We start from the raw sequence: 17,572 nt of genomic DNA, 5'->3' as shown, positions 1-17,572 counted from the left end.
AAAAACGTGATCACTCAGTTGTCTTTTGTGTGAGATGTGCCTCTCTTTATATAGAAACCAATTCATAACAGTTTTTCAAAAAATAATTGAAAGTTGCTATAAACAGAACAGGTTGAAGTTAAAATAAATGGATTGTTTTTCTGAAATACACAAGATGATTTTAAAATCACTTCCAACTCATCTTAACAGAAATAACGGGTTGCAACAAATTGTTTGGTGCCCTAACAGAATTTTGAAAAACATTAACCAGTTCAGAAATAAATCTATTGTTTTACAAATCAACAGATTTATTTTTGTGCAGTAACCTGATTTTGAGAAAACTTGAGGTAGTTGATAAAAGAGATTTGAAAAACTTTTTTTGTTTGATCTTACCACCTTGGTTAAGGATATGAAGTAGGTTACTAAGCAAAAGGCTACCTTAAACTCACTCTAATCTATTTTGACCACTAATACCATCCTCACTAAGTTCAAAGCAAACAATACATTTTTCTACATCAAACACACACACTAAGAGTTGCTGAGAAGAAGCTTCATCCATCTTCAACAAGGCCGACACCGCTTCTAGTGACGACTTAAGAGAGTTTGAGGCCTCGGCCAACTCATGCTCCAACCCAGAGATTTCTTCCACTTTCCAATTGTGAATATCGACTGCCAGCCTCGTCAACATGAGCCCCCGGGACTGCATCTCGATACCAACTGAGACCAGTTCCTCCTCGAGGACAGAGGATAGAAGATTCTCATTGGTTGGTGTCAATCCTACCTGGACGCCCCTGTAGAATGAGATATTTCCTCCAAGCAGTGTTAAGGGAGCAGTGGTAGCGACAGTAGGTTTGACCAGCGATGGAGTCTCAAGCCGAATTGGAAAGGGGGGTGAAGGTCGCCTCAGCGTGCCATGTGGTGACCGAGTGGTGAAGACAGTGTCCCTTCTTTTCCTTTTTATACCCCCATCAGTAGGGGAAGATGAGGGACCGGACACCCTGGTGGTAGAAGGGTTTCCACCTGCAACCATCTCCAAGCTACCCTTGGCTTTACCAAGGGTCTTCGCGCGGAAGGTGACTAGAACACCACCCGACTGAGGAGCTTCTTGTGTCATAATTCCTACACCAAAAAAGAGATATGTAAGTCAATGACTTAAACCGACTGAGGCAGAAAACAATATGAACATACCATGAAAATCCGTCAATCGCTGGGACAACTTATACACATTTAACAGTTTCCGTGTGGGGATCCTTCGAGGGAGGCTATCAAACAAAGAATAAACCTCTAGCCCATTGGCACTCGAGGTTGTACGAGGCCACTGCTTGAACCGAGTGGTGGTCTTGGTCCAATATAAAGGAAACTTGGATCGGTCGTTCTCATCAAAGAAAAGCCTCTCACCCTTGCGCTCAATGAAGAATTTAAAAACAACCCCTTAAAGTTCTTGTATGAAGTGGTATAAGGGTCAAAAAGAATGTTACCCGATCAGTTGATGATTGATAGCCAACTAACAGGGTCAGTCGGGTGGGAGGTATAGTGGTGCAGAAAGGTGGAAGGGGTTGGGAAAAGGTGAAACATGTCACAAATAAGGCGGAAGGTTTAGAGAGAAGCCCAAGTGTTTGGGTGAAGTTGGGAGGGAGCAACATTGAGTGCCCGAAGGACACCTATGATGAAGTCGTCAAAAGGAAGTGCATCGTGTAAATCCAATAAAAGACAAGAGTAAACAAAGAAAAAAAGGGTTTTTGAAAGAGACTGACCGATACAGATTGTATCAGCCGGATGACAATAATCGATAACTAGGATACCATCATCGGTATCCGGCTTCAAAATAGTGTGCTTATCTACAAAGAAAGAAATTGAAGATGAATCCCTTAACACAGAGGTGAACCCAACCACCTTGGGATCACCCCAGTTATATCTTGAGCAATGGGATTACCTCCAACGAGGTTCGACTGATCGGCAGCACCTTCCAGATCATCATCAACCCTCACTGAAGTCTCCACGGGGGGCAATGTTTGAATTTCCTTGACCGACAAAGGCGAAGTCATGGAGGAACCGGAGAGAGAGGGGGATGAAGAAAAGGATAAAGAAGAAGACGAAGAGCTAGGGGAAGACATGACTAACCTCTAGGAATGAAGGGAAACACCTCGTCAGAATGATTAGGTTTTGAAAGTCGGAGCGAATAACTAGTGATGCTGAGTGGTGGGGGACCACTATTTATAGCTTCAGAAGAGAGAGAAACGGTGAACGTCTCTCTCATCTCAATCGTTGGATCTTCCTCGATCCAACGACCCACAGTGAATGGCCCCTAGAAACCCTACGGTGAAGGATTGTACAATCATATCCAAGAAGACGTCCAAGTCATCAGAACATAAACTAGAGATTTCGTCAGAAGAACACAAGAAGACTGAGTTTTTGCTAACTAGTAAACATTATTTTTAGGTCAAGCTTTAGCTTAAATAAATTGTATAAAGTTGTTTAGGATTTCATGTCCATGTATTGGGCCTAGTAGCATAAAATATTTGGACTAAATATTTGGGCCAAGTAGCATAGGTTTTTGGGCTTGTATTTTGTCCAATAGTAAAATAAGTCTAGTTAGGGTTAAAAGTGACTAGTTGGGGTAACAATTGGGCTTCTTTGTGCCCAATGTAACCCTAAAATTTCTAGGGTATATTAGAGGACAAAAATTATCTTGGCATGGAGCACATGGATGTTCACATGGTAGCCTAAGAGTGGAGAGGATTTAGCATGGAAGGTGTGAGCTCAACATGGAAAGCATAACTCGACATGGCACCTTCTCATTGGAAATTTTTATTTTAAATTTTCAAATATTGGCTCCAAAATGTTTAGCCCTTTCTCCTATAAATTGAGGTGTTTGGCTCATGAATTACTAAGATCAATATATGATTGAATTGTTGCCAAGTTTGCAAGCTTTCTCACTCCCTTGTTTAAACTCTCTAAGATAGACATCTTGGTCTTCTTCTCCTTCCCCTCTCCAAGTGATATGGCCCAACCATTCACTTTCCCTACCTCTCATGCACCTTCAAGGAAATCATAGCTCCATTGGAGCCATCCTTGTTCCATTCCTTCCATTAGCTTCCGCCAATCATCTCAACAATTCAAGGACTCCAATCGGTCATGAAGGCAACACCATCAAGTATGGTGGAAATTGTGGTGCCTTCTTCATTTTCAAGGGGTGGTGATTGTTTGTGATGATTGGTGGTGGTTGGTGTTCAACATTGGTGGTTACAGTATGTTTATGGGATTTTTTACTAGTGATGATTGTGTTTTTGATTGTTTTTTTTTTTCATTGTTTTGGAAATGAAGAACCCAGGAAAAAAAACCAATGAAATACAAAAATGGAGTACAAATCTAACAAAAAATTATCTTCGCACTGGAGAACGTTGAAAACAATGAATCTTCTTGTCAACTCTCTCACACACGCTCAAATGATGAAATTAATCTCTCACACGTTGTGGACGAAGAAGAATGAAAGTGTTGCGACTTGAACGAAGGTATCCAACTGGAAGATGTGGGGTGCAATTGAGATTATTTGAAAATGTGAAGTTATGTTTCATTTAGGATTATTTAAAAATTTTAAAAGGTTAGATGTAGAAAGTATGAAGGTGGAAGAAGAATTTGATGAAACTGATGGAACCAAAACTAACCGAAACAACTCCTAATGTGACCTTTAAGTTAAAATTAGTTTATAGTTAAGCAAATTTTGAATATTAACTTATAAAAAGATTATTTATTTTTTTATTTATACTTTTTAGAAGTATTTATAGATAAGTTTATATTATTTTTATATTCTAAAAACAATTTTTTAAAATAAAACTCGGGCAATCATATATATTTCGTTCAATTAGTTAATTTCTTTGCATTTTTATCACTCCTTTACTTTCCTCCCAGCGGTGATTTGTTTCTTGAAAAAAGTTCACTTTTCAAAAAATTTTAAATCTCTCAGTCCATTATTTATTAATCCTAAAGATTGAGAGAAATTAGTGTTTGAATGATGTATTCATGATTTAATTTTGCTGCCAAATGTAACTATTCTCGCCTGTTATTGAATTTTAATTTTATTGACTTTGTTGATGAAACAGCTCCTCCCATGTTTTTTTTTTTTGAACAACAATGAATTAATAAAATAAGAGGGGACACTTAAGGGGTGTCCCAACCCTTTTACAGATCTAAACTTAGTATAGATGTTCAGCAACACATCAGAGAAGAAAACAGAGTTGTACTAGTAATTCCCCCAACCCCAAAGCTAAACCTACATGATGGAGAAGCCTTGCTATTGGGCCTCAGACTAACAATGCTAAAGGTCCAAAGAAACAAATAATCAATGAAACACCTGCATAGTTCATGAGTGGGGTACACCATTCCAAAAAAAATGAGGGTAATTAATACAGCTTCACATTCCCCGTAGAAAGAATTGTGCCCAGCAGTGTAACACAACCCAGCCCATTGAGCTTTCCTTCATCCGTTCCAGCCAAGCCTCTTCTTACGTGTTCACCATAGCTAGCTCCACCTACTAGGTGTTTGCACCCTCCTCAGCACACGTGGCAACCACTTAAAGATCTCCAGATTTATTGATCCTTGGCAGTTGCAATACGGTCATAGCGCCTTCAATTTTCATTCTACTTTCTTGTATATTTAGATAGAAACTGTACCTGCAAAACTACAAATAAAGTTAGCCAACACTATTTTTTCTTGCTACTGTTTTGTAGAGTTTTCCTGTTGCTCCATCGGTAACCACAGCTTCAACATGTTTCCCTTTGGCAAGCCATTTTCCCCAACCGCTATACTGTTACCATAGATGAAGAGTAACGTAACCAAATTTTTACCCCCAATACATTAACCCTACAACCATGACAGACTCCATTGCATCCAAGAGACCAACGGACCAAACTGGAGAGTGTTAAACTTGTCCTACATGATAACACTTGTTAATATTTCCAGCAACAACAAAATTTCCGTGCAACAGCCTCTATTTCTTGAACTGTGACCTTCCTCACCAGCTCCCCACCAGACCGTCTAGCCCACCTGCCCATCTCAGGAAAGCATCTTCTAGCAGAAAAGTACCCAAACTCCTGAGATTACTTGGTGCAAGTGCTTAGTCTCACACCCTGCCACATCTACACACGAACTAGCCAAGGACCTGCACAAACCGAACCCACTTCTGCAGCTAAACCGCACCTGTCATCTTAATTCTTATGCCTCCTCCTCATCAACTGCTAAAAACCGCTCGTACTTTTGCCTCTGGTTTGCTTTCTTAAGACAATATACCTAGCCATGTACTCCTATGTCCTTTGTAGATGTGTTGTTCCACCAGATGAATACATAAGCTTCCACTAGCATGCCATCACCCTTTCAAGTTATACAATTGTACTTTGTTAAAGAGCTGCAGGAAAGCACTGATTGGGATTCAAGATCCAATCTGAAAAAGCATATACAAAACCGGTTGCCTTGTATTTTAACCACAACCAGGATAGCAGCTGGGCTTTTTGAAGGATTTCTTTCGCGTCCGGAACCCCACCTTTAAAAACAACCTGGTTTCGCTGCTCCCAGATGCTCCTAATGATCACCACCCAAACTCCTCTCCACACCTGGTTTTGCTTATTAGATAGATGGATTAGGTAGAAGTTTTCCAAGTGATTCCTGATTTCGTTGCTTTGAGCCCCCACAATACCAATCCAGCGGTAACAGCCATACCATACTCTTTGTGCGACCACGCAATCTAAGAATAGGTGTTGGGAAGTTTCTTGTAATTGATTACACATGACACAAACCGGCGAAACCACTGGAACTCCTCTCCTAATAAGATTGGCAGTGGTTGGGAGTCTATCAAGTATGACTCTCCAAGCAGTGATGAGCGCTTTAGGCATAGCTTTCGCTTGCCATAAAGCACGGTAAATACTATCCACAGGAACATAAGTTGTTTGTTGCGTCAAGATTTGGTAAGCAGACTTAACCGAGAAAGCCCCTTTAGGATCCTCCTTCCAGACTAGGCAGTCCTGGGTTTCCTGACATATGTTACCCGTATCCAGTATTGACATCAGCTCTTCCTCCATTCTTGCTTCCCATTCAAACCTCTCCCTTCTCCAATTAGGCTTAAACCTCCACCTTCCTTCCTCCCATATTCCTACCTCTCCCACCGTCTTGCCTTGATCATTGGACAAGGAGTATAATCTAGGGAACATGGATTTTAGACTACTGTTTTTTAACCACACGTCCTCCCACAGCCTAATAATACTCCCATCGCCAATTTTCCACCCTATGGCTTTACAAAACCATCCTTCTTGTTGGTCCCCTTCACCACACACTTTTGTTAGATCCCTCCACCACCACGATTGGTATTTCAACCCTACCTGACTTCTAGCAGTTTCGGGGCCATACTTAGAAATAAGAATTTCTTTCCATTTTCTACCTGCATCACTCATGATCCGCCATTTCCACTTGGCCAAGAGAGCAGAATTAAAATTCTTGACCTCTTTGACCCCCAACCCGCCTTCCTCACATGGCTTACAAACGTTCTCCCAACTTACCCAAGAGATCGCTTTGTTCTCCTTTCCCCATGCCCAGAGAAATTGCCTTTGAATACTACTGATTTTATTGCACACTGCTATTGAAGCTCTGAAAATGGATAAGTAGAACAAAGGAATAGATGTGAAAACTGACTTAAGTGGTTAATCTAGCTTGTAATTTCTTTACAACCGGGTCCCAGAATTGCTTCTTCCTCGAATTTCCACCCACTTCTACCCCCAGGTATTGAAATGGTATCCGCATAGAATTACAATTTAACGTCTTCGCATAGGTGGATATGGCATAGTCATCAATGTTAACACCAGCCACCTTCGACTTATGAAAGTTAACTTTCAAACCTGACACAATCTCATAGCATCGTAGGATAGCCTTTATAGCAAAAATATTGTTGAACGTATCTTCACAGAAAAAAGTTTATCATCTGCAAACTGTAGGAGACAACACTCAATTTCACTTCTACCTACCTTTACACCCCGTAAAACCTCTTTCCTCAACGCTTGTCTTACCAGCCCAGATAGTCCCTCGGCTACCACTAAGAACAAGAAAGGAGCTAAGGGGTCACCCTGTCTCAACCCCCTAGTTGGTTTAAATTCCTCCGTAGGGCTCCCGTTTACCAAAACCGATACGGACGACGACACCAAACACCCTTTGATCCACTCAATCCACTTGACGTGGAACCCCATCCTCCCGAGCATGTCAAACAGGAAGCTCCACCTAACGGAGTCGTACGCCTTTTCAAAGTCCACTTTAAAACACACCCCGCCCCTCCGGTTCCTCCTAATCCCCTCAAGTACCTCATTTGTTGTAACCACACTATCCATGAGGCCTCTGTTACTGAGGAAGGCTGACTAGCACTCATCTATGATCATAGGCAAAACTCTCTTCATACGACAGGACAAAACCTTAGTGATAATCTTATAAATTGCCCCAACTAGAGATATAGGCCTGAACTGTTCGAGTGATGAGAGGTCCCTTACCTTGGGCACAAGAGCAATGAAGGACGCATTACATCCCCTTGGTAGTGACCCTGAAGCATGGAAAGAGTGCATAGCTTCCATAATGTCAAATTTCATGACGTCCCAGCAGTTCTTAATGAAGTTAAAGTTGAAACCATCCGGACCCGGACTCTTTGCCCCTCCACACTGCCATACAACTTCCTTCACTTCTTCCTCAGAGAAACAAGCTATCATATTCCTACTAACCTCAACGATTAAAGTTTTAAAGTCCACCGAACCCATATTAACACCATAGTCATATGTAGCTTTGAATCTGTTTTCAAAAAGCAACTTTGCCTCCCTGCGGACAACTTCCGACTCCTCACTCCATTGAGAGTCAACTTCTACCCCTTTCGCCTCGTTCCTTAGTCTTTTCCATCTAACTGTCGAGTGATAGAACTTAGAGTTAATGTCCCCATATTTGAGCCAATTAACTCTTGCTTTTTGTCTGTACAAAGAGTCTATCTTCTTATCAACCAATTCCAACTGACTGAGTAGTTCCAGCCGTCTCATATTCCCTTCTCCTGTAAGAGCATCATTATTATCTTTGCCATCCAACTCCTCAATCTCCTCCATAATACGCTTCTTATTAGATTCCAAACAGCCATAGGTATTTCTACTCCACACTTTAAGGTCCGACTTCAAAAGCTTCAACTTATCCTTGAGATTGGATATACTATTACCTTGTACCTTGTATGAATTCCACTTATCATTTACCATCTTCAAAAAATTCGGCTCCAAGAACCATGCATCAAAGGATCTAAATGGTTTAGGGCCCTAATCTTTATCTAACGATTTCACCACCAATGCACAATGGTCCGAGACCGTTCTCGGCTGCACATACTGTTTAGAGGCTGGCCATAATTGAAGCCACTCTTCAGACACCAAGATTCGATCCAACCTGCTCTTAGCTGTACCATTTGACTTGAACCATGTATACTTTTTTCCGACAAAGGGAATGTCTAACAATCCATTATTCTCAATGAAACCGTTGAAGATGTCGATCTCCTTCCTTTGCCCGGAACAACCTCTGACCCCTTTCCTTTCATCAACACTCCTTACGGCATTGAAATCTCCACAGAAACACCAAGCCGTATTCTGATGTTGCTGCTTGAGAGTCGTGAGGGCGTCCCACAACACCACCTTCTCATTCTGGTTACATGGACCATAGACGTTGACAACTATGCATTGACTGTTCGTTTTTAAGTGTTGACCCATAACAGCGATGAAACCAGTTCCTATAACCTGACTGCCAACAGAGAAGGCATCTTTGTGCCACATTGTTACAATACTACCTGCCCCATTAATCCCTTCATTATGAATCCAACCAATGTTACTGTCACCCCATAAAGAAAAACATTTGGCATCTGTTAGAGTTGCTACTTTAGTCTCCTGCAGACAAAGTATTTCAGCCCCCTCCTTTGCCACAAGGTGACTTAAATACCGTGCTTTCGCCCCCCCCCCCCCCCCCCCAATCCCCTGATGTTGAGATTAATAAGGATCATGATATACCTTTTCTACTACCCTCCCGAGACACCTTCTGCACTTCGTTATCCCTAGCCTCCAAACGATCCAGCTCTCTAACAATGCTTTCCTCATCCCCTGGGCATTGCAACCCCAAATTGTGACCCAAATCCCAAATTCTAACTGATTCAGCCTTATTTTCTTCTATCTTCAAGCGATTATTACAATGTATAATATCATTCACCGATTTCGCAACAGAACAGCGACTTAACCTGGATGGAGAGGTTTCTCCAAGATGCAGGGCCCCGATTCCACCATTGGATCTCCATTTCGGTTGAGCAGCTACCGCCCCATGCTCTCGCAGTTCCAACAACCTTCGACACTCCGGAAAAGTTTTGGTGGGTACCTCGGTATGGGCTAATGCCTCCTCTGCAGAGGACTTCCTCCTCACCACTCCTACCTCATCTCCCTCCTTACGCCAAATAATATCTCCGTTAGATTGGGGTTCAGAGCTTCCCGACGAAGAGCCCTCACCCTCACTACCGCTACGGATAGCACGACAAGGATAAATATCATATTTGTTTTCCTGCAGTGGTGTCATTTCTTGATGGCCTTCGTACCCATCGGACCTTGAGCAAGGATTGGGCACCGGTGCCGACGAACCTGTTTCTGACCCTGCCATAGCACCTCCCTCTTTGCTTGCATTCGTTACCCCTTTGCTCCCAGCCATTGGGCCCTCAAGGACTTCGTTTCTTCTAAACGCACCACTATTTTTTACATGGGCCGTTTCCAATTTAGGCCCAGATGGGAGAGAGTTGAAGACCTAGACCCCTTCAATTAGGTTTGCTAGTGAAGACTTTATGTTTTCGTAAGCTTCGTTGACTTGTTTTGTAGCAGAAAAAGCTGTTCCTCCCTCAGATACCCCCTGTACACGTTTTACTCCATATGGGATTGGACTGCCACCTTTGTTCTGACACCCCATATCACTCTCTGCCTTTTGCTTAAACAGGTTCCACTTTGTCTCTGCGAAAACCTGATTCTGTTCTGCCTCCTCGGATACCCCATTCCGCCGCTTTACGCCGTTCCCATTGCCTTCTCCGTCTCCGTCTCCACACAGGGTTTTATGTCCTCAAAGATGGAAACAAACCATTCTTTATTGGGCCCAATGACTTCTTCCATTCTTTCTCCATTTTTAGGTGTCAAAAGAACTAGATTATCCCCCATATACCTCAGTTTGATCCTGCTCATTCCTCCTTTGATAAACTCTTCACACATAGAGTCAAAAGTAAACCTAGAGGACATCCACCCAACAGCACTAGAGGACAACCAAGCCAGAACATTTGATGTGGTTTCAATGATAGGACCATTCCAAAGACCTTGTGGTGTTTTGCGGACCATCTCAGCATAAGAATGCTTCATGTTATGACTCCTTCGCCCTGAAAACCTTGTTTTCTCCAGCCACACCTCCTTCTCCTTCCTCCTACCAGTGGCATTATTAACCCGCAATTTATCTTTGCTAGGGGAGTTTAGTTTGACGTCCTTACGTATGGCCTCTGCTCTCCTATACTTTGGGAGGTTTACATACAGCTTTTGGTTACCAATAAAGATTTGGTCCAACTGCTTCTCCAACCTCCCCTCATCAGGAACTTGGTAAAACTTCACGAAGCCAAATCTTCTTCCCCATCTATTTAGGCGCCTGGATATGAAAACTTCTCTAACCCTAGCCCATTTTTGAAAAATCCTAAACATCTCATAAACCCTAAACCCTAAACATCTCATCCTCCCATGTGACATAAAAGAGCAACAAGGACTGAGTTTCAAGATAATTCTTTCCATGGTCTAATGGTTATGGTACCTTTCAAGGTAATGAAACTTAGATATATGTGTAAAAAATTTAAAATAATTAGTAATTTTAATTTTTGAAAATAAAAAATAAATTGAGAAAAGGTTTTCATGTTCAAGAATGGAAACACACTAGGGTGGGTGGGTGGATGGGTTTAAAAAGGGTTTTCATGTTTAATATTGGTAACTTGTGTGTGTTAGTATAGCTTTCTAAGTACTTGTAATATTCAGTTCGTGAAATATTAAAAGTTGGTAAATAAATAACAATTAAAAGTTTAAAACGTGGTAAAATTATGAGTTCATAGTTGGTTCCATGGTGTAGTGGTTAGCACTCTGGACTTTGAATCCAGCGACCTGGGTTCGAATCCCGGTGGGACCTTCCTTTTTTTCATTACAGTTCATTTTTGCCTACATGTAATTAACCATACACCTATTTCTATAGAACAAACTTTAATAAAGTCTCCTGCATTATGTCAACAAGAAACATAAAGAATTGCTCAAGGAGTTAATTAACCAAAACCCTAAACCCTAAACAGTTCATTTTTGCCTACATGTAATTAACCATACACCTATTTCTATAAAACAAACTTTAATAAAGTCTCCTGCATTATGTCAACAAGAAACATAAAGAATTGCTCAAGGAGTTAATTAACCAAATGATGTTTGTATGCAAATGCAATCCATAAGGGTGAAAAGAAGTCTAGTTTGATCAAACTCCTCCATTTTTTATTATTCTGATCCACTATAATTTATTTATTTAAATTTATTTCTATGTCAATTCATATTTTATTACTTTTTCATATCAGATTTCCATTATTTTACTTATACAGATTTTAAAAATTGAAAATTCCATTTTTTGCCATTCTTACTTACTATATCATGTTTTGATTTCCGTAAGTTTTGATTTCCGTAAGTTTTGAATGTGGCATTATTATTTTTTTTCTTATTTAGCTCTCCTAAGGGCGATTTCAACAAAGACTTCTAGTAATTTCGAGTCCAATAGGAAAATATTATTTTGGGTTTGATAAAAAAATTCTTTGGCCCATGATAGATGGTGATAAATATGGGAATATGATAAATTTTTACTTGGAAAATAAAAAGGGAAAAGATGGAGAAATTCACACCGGAGCCAGTCCCATTCCTAGCTCTAACTAACTCCCGTATCCATTTTATGCAATGAATATTGAAGTTGGAAAGTGATATCAACGTAACTCAAGATATGAAGACATGTTCGTTGGAGTGGTCCTTTAATAAAGCCATCTAACAAAAGGTAAATCTCATTGCGCCATCAAATTCTTACTGAACTACGTCATTTAGTCCACAAAAATGTCAAGATTTTATTAGATTGAGTAGAATATATATGCACATATGTTAAAAGTACTAAGTTCCACACATTTAATTAACCTTGCTTTTCTCAGCCAAAAGAAAATATAACATTGAACAACGTTACTATTTTTATACATCCAACAGCCCCATTCTCTAAATTTTTTTTAATTGTACTCCTCCCCAAATTAAATAATTAAATAATGAGAGACGTTAGATAGATTTTATACACCTGTTCTGCCTTTTGCAGCCAAAAAAGAAAACAAAAATTGAACAAAACTTGTTCACTTTTTATACGCTTGATTCCCCACTTCTCACACAATGGACAGCTTAATTATTTGAGCCTGCTCCATTCCAATGCCTGTGTAGCCGCCTCCAATGGAGTTGACAGAATACTTGTCACATTTTTCATGCTACTTTCTTCAGTTATAGTAGTGTAGGTGGGGTAGATAGAGTTGATAGAAGTGGATGGATTCCAATTAATTGTCCGATACACGCGTGATCATTCTATAACCTGTATTTCACGTGCCATGTGCAAGTCGTCTTCATCAAACTTCAAACAACCTCAGACAATCTACATCACATCTTCTAACTGTAATTTCCAGCACTTCGGGTCCAATTCAGCCTGTCCATGAAACAAAAAGAACTTCAGAAATCAAATAAAAAAACATTCATTACCAAACAACAGTATACCCCACTTAACTGATCCTTAACCCCAGCTCCTTTTGTAAGTATGATAATCATTATCTATTAGAAACTATTGACTTCAAGTCAACCGGGCCAAATTAAGTCAACTAATTGATCCTTTAGAATTAGAAGATGAGACTTTTCCTGGTCCTCATTGGCAGAATAGTATAGAGGGCCAGGATACAATGATGTGATATAGCTTTGAAGAAAAAAAAAAGATAGTGTTCGAAAACTCTTAATTTGTCAGTATTTTGCTAAATCTTAAGACAAGAAAGACAAGAACCAGACAGAAATATACCTGAAACTCTTTATCTCTCCATTCGAACACACAGCCACGTGCTTCTACATGTCTGATAAGTAGCTCAGGTAACAGAGATCTTAGAGAAAGATGAAGCTTCACTTTTGTTAGCCCTCCACATGCTAATAAGGCTGCAGCCAGTCCTCCTGGAACCAATCCTTGCAGGTGAAGCATGGTAAAGCTTTGAAGGCAACTGATACTAGCAAGTGACAGAAGCCCAACATCTGTAACTGAGCTATACGACAGATTTATCTGCAAATAATGCAAAGAGGATATAATAACATCAGAATCTTGGCTAACAATCCTTCATCTCTTACGTTTCTCAGAAATGTGGGAGAAAAAGAAAAGACCTGTCTCAGATTTTGGGAGAAATGAGCAAGTGGAATCATCCCACTATCATCAATGTCGTAACACTTTTTTATGTCTAGACGGCTAAGTTGTCTGCAATTCATCGCAATAGCTACCAGACCTATGGATGTAACAAGAATACATCCACGAATTTCAAGTGTTTTCAAATTTGAACATTTTGACAAGGAGATTAGAGCCCTATCCGTGATGCTAGTACAATAGGACGTGTTTAATATCTCGAGGCCAGGGCAACCACCAGCAATTGCTGAAATGCCCAGATCAGTTACTCCTGTAGATCTGGAAAGAAAGAAAGAACAAACTCTGATGCAACGAACAAAAGAGCTCTTGCTAGACTTGTATGCCTCCACATTTATTTAATATTTCAATTATATACCAAAATTTTAGTTAAAACTTCACGACTCAACCCAATTCATAATCATAATAATTTATGCTAAATTAAAAGAATCCATAGACAATTCATCTTATAAAAAGAAAATTAAATGCTGACAAATTTGAATCACAAACCTGTATAGATCCAGCTCCTTTAATTTTGAGCAAAACAAGCCAACATAGGTAAGTCCTCGGTCAGTTATGTTCAGGCAGATTCCTATTTTCAAGCTGGATAGCCTAGAACAAGAAGAAATGGACATAAGACCTGCAGAAAGACAAGGTAAGTATAGCAGCTGATATGATAGTAAATATTTTCAATGAAGATGGACAGATTCAAACCTTCATCGTCAATTTCATTATCTGTTAGGTCAAGCTCCTCAAGATAATGGCATTTCTGTCCAATCAAGACAAATGCTTGCTGTGGAACTAGTGTACATGACTCCATTTTCAGAGAAGTGAGAGCCGTGCATGAATTTGCAATGCTGGCAATGGAACCATCAGTTATCTTGCGACAGCATGTGATGTCAAGCTTCCTTAAATCTTTGTGTTTTGACACAAGGAAAGAAAGAGCTTCATCTGTAACTCCCAAACATTTGCTTAGACTTAGCTCCCTAAGTGAAATACACAAACTTCCAATGGCCCTTAATCCTTCAGAAGTAACCGGGCATCCATCTAACACTATTGATTGCAACATGGAAAGCTTATTTAAACCATCAACAAGACCAAGGGTGACCTGGACAATCAAATGCCAAAAATTAGTTACAACTGAAATCTTCATCCCTAAGTTACACAAAAAAAAAACATAATATACACACAAGAGAGAGGGAGAGAAAAGGGGAAGGGAATTACAGGAGAACCATCTGCTAAAATGAGTTTCTCCAAACCTCCAGAAATGCCAGTCAGCTTCGATAGCCCAGTGAGACTTATGTTTTGACAACCTGAGATATCAAGTTTCTGCAGAAGAGAATTTGTCAAATAACAAGTTAGATCAAGAAAGCAAGTGCATTCTGAAGACAGGTAAAATTATTGATTGATGCAATTAAATAGTTTTGACTAACTGCAAAGGACACATTAAAGTTGTAACCAAGTTAAAAAAAGTACAATAACTTTTATCTATGTTCACATTCAACCTATTACTAAAATGAAGGAAATTAAATAAGAAAACACTGGTACGCCATTAAGTAAGTTTATGCTGAAGTTATCTTTGTCATTATATACATAAACAATAAAAAAGCAAGTTAACCATCCCCTTATACCTTCAATGTCTTGCACCCATGTTTTAAGAGATCAACATCGAGGCTGTCATCGTCAATGCCAAAGCATCCTTCAAGGACCAAATCTTCAAGAAGCTGCAATTTGAAGATTGACGGCAGACATTTCTCCGTGATCTACACAACATAAGAAACCAACAATACTAGTTATACTAATTAGACATTTCAAATACACAACTCATTCAAGAAACAGCCAAAGATGACACTAAACCACCACTGCTTAACAAAAGAGCCAATGAATTTAGACACATCAATACCACTTGTTCGATAAGCAAAAATTAACTGAACCACCAAAATCATATTTTCCTATCAATTACTCATCTTTACTATTTTGGCCTCACACAACCTGGTTCAACACCTTTTGTTCCCTTCAGCATTAAACCCACATCTCACCTCCCAACTCAACCAAATTCTTTCTCTTCAGACTACCAACCAATTGTTTTTTAAGATAACACAGGTATCCTTTAACTTTAACAAACCTAGTTGAAACATATAGAACTATTATATGTCTAAAACTCTAAACTACCAATTAATGAAAATAAAATGAAAACACTATAATTCATTCAGAAAACAAAGACATCATTCACGATAACAATATAAATTTTTATAATAATTACTTAAAAAGTTAAATCTAGGATAAAATCATTAAAAAATGTGAAAATTGAACTCATTTCTTAATTTGGAAATAAACATAGATAAATATCTGAAAGCATAAAATATTACCATAATATCAACCCCGCAAAAATTGCAAAGGCGACCGTTTTATTTTCCCACACAACTCTGGTCTCTTTTAATGCAATAATCTCTGAATTATCAAATTATCAATAACATAGGCGTCTCAGAGCGCTTAAATAAAAATAAATATATATATTTCTCTCTTTTTACCAAAAACTGCCTCATAAAGCTAATAAAAAAACATTGATTTATAATTATAACTAGGTTTAAGTACTCAATTTATTTGTCATACCTACATACTCTATCAGGAATGTGAACAGGTAGTTTTTATGTACAATGTATTTGGACTAAAACATAAAGATTACGCAGATATCAGAATCAACTGAGCATTTAATCACCAAAAATTAGCCAATCCAATCGATTAAACCAAACACAAAAATATCGTCAACTAACCGCCACAATCCATAGCTAGATTCAATAAATGAACAGCAGAGAAAAAGAGAGGAATTTACGGGTAAATACGAGAGATCCAATGATGTGAGCTCCTTGCACTTAATCGCAACCAAATCCACACCCAAATCCCCAATTCCCACACACCACTTCAAGCAAATCAGCCTCAATTTCCTACAACCCACCGCAATACACCCAATCCCCATGTCCGTCACCAGCTTGCACCTCGCCAGCCACAGCTTCCGCAAGTTCCTCGCACGCGCCACCGCCGCGACCCCAGCATCCCTCAACTCCGTCGCGTTCGACAGGTCCAGCTCCACCAAGCTCCCGCACCGCGCTCCCACGCTCAGCAGCCCGCTCCCCGTGAACCACCGCGACCGCGACAGGTCCAGCCGCTGCAGCGTCTCCGCGTACGCACCAGACACAAGCGCGAGCGCCCCGTCGCCCACGCGCGGGCAGAGCGAGAGATCCAGGTCCGTGACACTCGGGTAGCGCGCAGCGAGTGCGGGAAGGTGCTCCGCCCGCAGCGGCCGCAGCGCGCGGCGGTGCCTGGCCTCCGCAGCGTAGAACGCCTTGCACGTGAGCGAGAAGGACTTCTTGTCCAACGGCGCCGTTTCGAGAAAGTCGAGAATGAGAAAAATGAGCTCCTCCGTAAGCACCTGGAACGGGTTGTCGTTTTGCCAGTCGGAGCGTTTTTGCCTCTTCATCGTGGTTGCGGTGCGTTTTGGCTTCTTTCGCTGTATTATGCAGCGTCGTTTTGGACGTTAATGGTGGGTGAGAAGAGAAGAGAAGAGATGAAGAGAAGGGGTTTTTGTTTTGATTTGTTAAGTTGGTTGGGGGAATAACTGTTAATGCGAGATTTTATTGAATGAGTAAGGAAGACGAGGAAAGTCCACTCGGACTAAAATGCCACTCCTCTTTTCTTCCCACTGTTTCCATCCTCTCCTGCAAAGACACAACCGCCCCTCCTTCTCTTCATAATTACACAAGTTAGGTCAGGGCCAGGGCATATTCAATTTTAACATAATTCATATATTTAGACTCTCTTTTTTAATTAACTCATGGTGTACAAATTCCATGAACTTCTTTAACTTACTTTTATTAATTGTTAATATAAATAACTTCAAATTTAACATGTATCTACTCCTTCTAATTATGATTCATTAATTAATTTATTAATTGATTATATTTTAATTACATTAATTGATATATTTTAGGTTAATATTAAACTCAAAAGTAACGGTTAAAAAATGTCAGAATTCAAAACTAATAAATATTTTACACATCTGAAAACTAAATTTAACTTA

The 17,572-nt window shown here is 39.9% G+C and overlaps 1 protein-coding gene and 1 non-coding gene across 2 annotated transcripts; one reads left to right on the top strand and one right to left on the bottom strand.

Moving 5' to 3' along the window:
- The first annotated feature begins 11,130 nt into the window (after positions 1-11,130).
- TRNAQ-UUG (transfer RNA glutamine (anticodon UUG)) lies at positions 11,131-11,202 on the top strand. The gene has a single exon. It is a non-coding gene; the product is annotated as a tRNA-Gln (tRNA).
- Positions 11,203-12,194: 992 nt separating this feature from the next.
- Positions 12,195-17,257, bottom strand: LOC137818518 (RNI-like superfamily protein). Its single transcript, XM_068621989.1, has 8 exons — positions 16,328-17,257; positions 15,126-15,257; positions 14,719-14,823; positions 14,209-14,602; positions 14,005-14,134; positions 13,482-13,776; positions 13,132-13,383; positions 12,195-12,771 (listed from the first exon to the last, which is right to left on the bottom strand). The coding sequence occupies exons 1-8, from the start codon at positions 16,970-16,972 to the stop codon at positions 12,721-12,723; spliced, it is 2,004 nt and encodes a 667-aa protein (XP_068478090.1). The 5' UTR covers positions 16,973-17,257; the 3' UTR covers positions 12,195-12,720.
- Positions 17,258-17,572: the final 315 nt, after the last annotated feature.

The sequence above is a fragment of the Phaseolus vulgaris genome, chromosome 10 (genome assembly GCF_051622355.1).
Source record: "Phaseolus vulgaris cultivar YP4 chromosome 10, ASM5162235v1, whole genome shotgun sequence".
NCBI lineage: Eukaryota > Viridiplantae > Streptophyta > Magnoliopsida > Fabales > Fabaceae > Phaseolus > Phaseolus vulgaris.
The sequence above is the reverse complement of the archived record's forward strand: the minus strand, read 5'-3'. Positions and strand labels throughout refer to the sequence as shown.

Bases quoted from the DNA above. Each gene is read 5' to 3' on its own strand.
- LOC137818518 (XM_068621989.1), bottom strand. From the start codon at position 16,972: ATGAAGAGGCAAAAACGCTCCGACTGGCAAAACGACAACCCGTTCCAG. The intron at 15,258-16,327 runs GTAAATTCCTCT...TATGTTGTGTAG, and splicing joins TGGATCTCTCGTATTTACCC to ATCACGGAGAAATGTCTGCC. The intron at 14,824-15,125 runs GTATAAGGGGAT...TCTCTTCTGCAG, and splicing joins ATGGGTGCAAGACATTGAAG to AAACTTGATATCTCAGGTTG.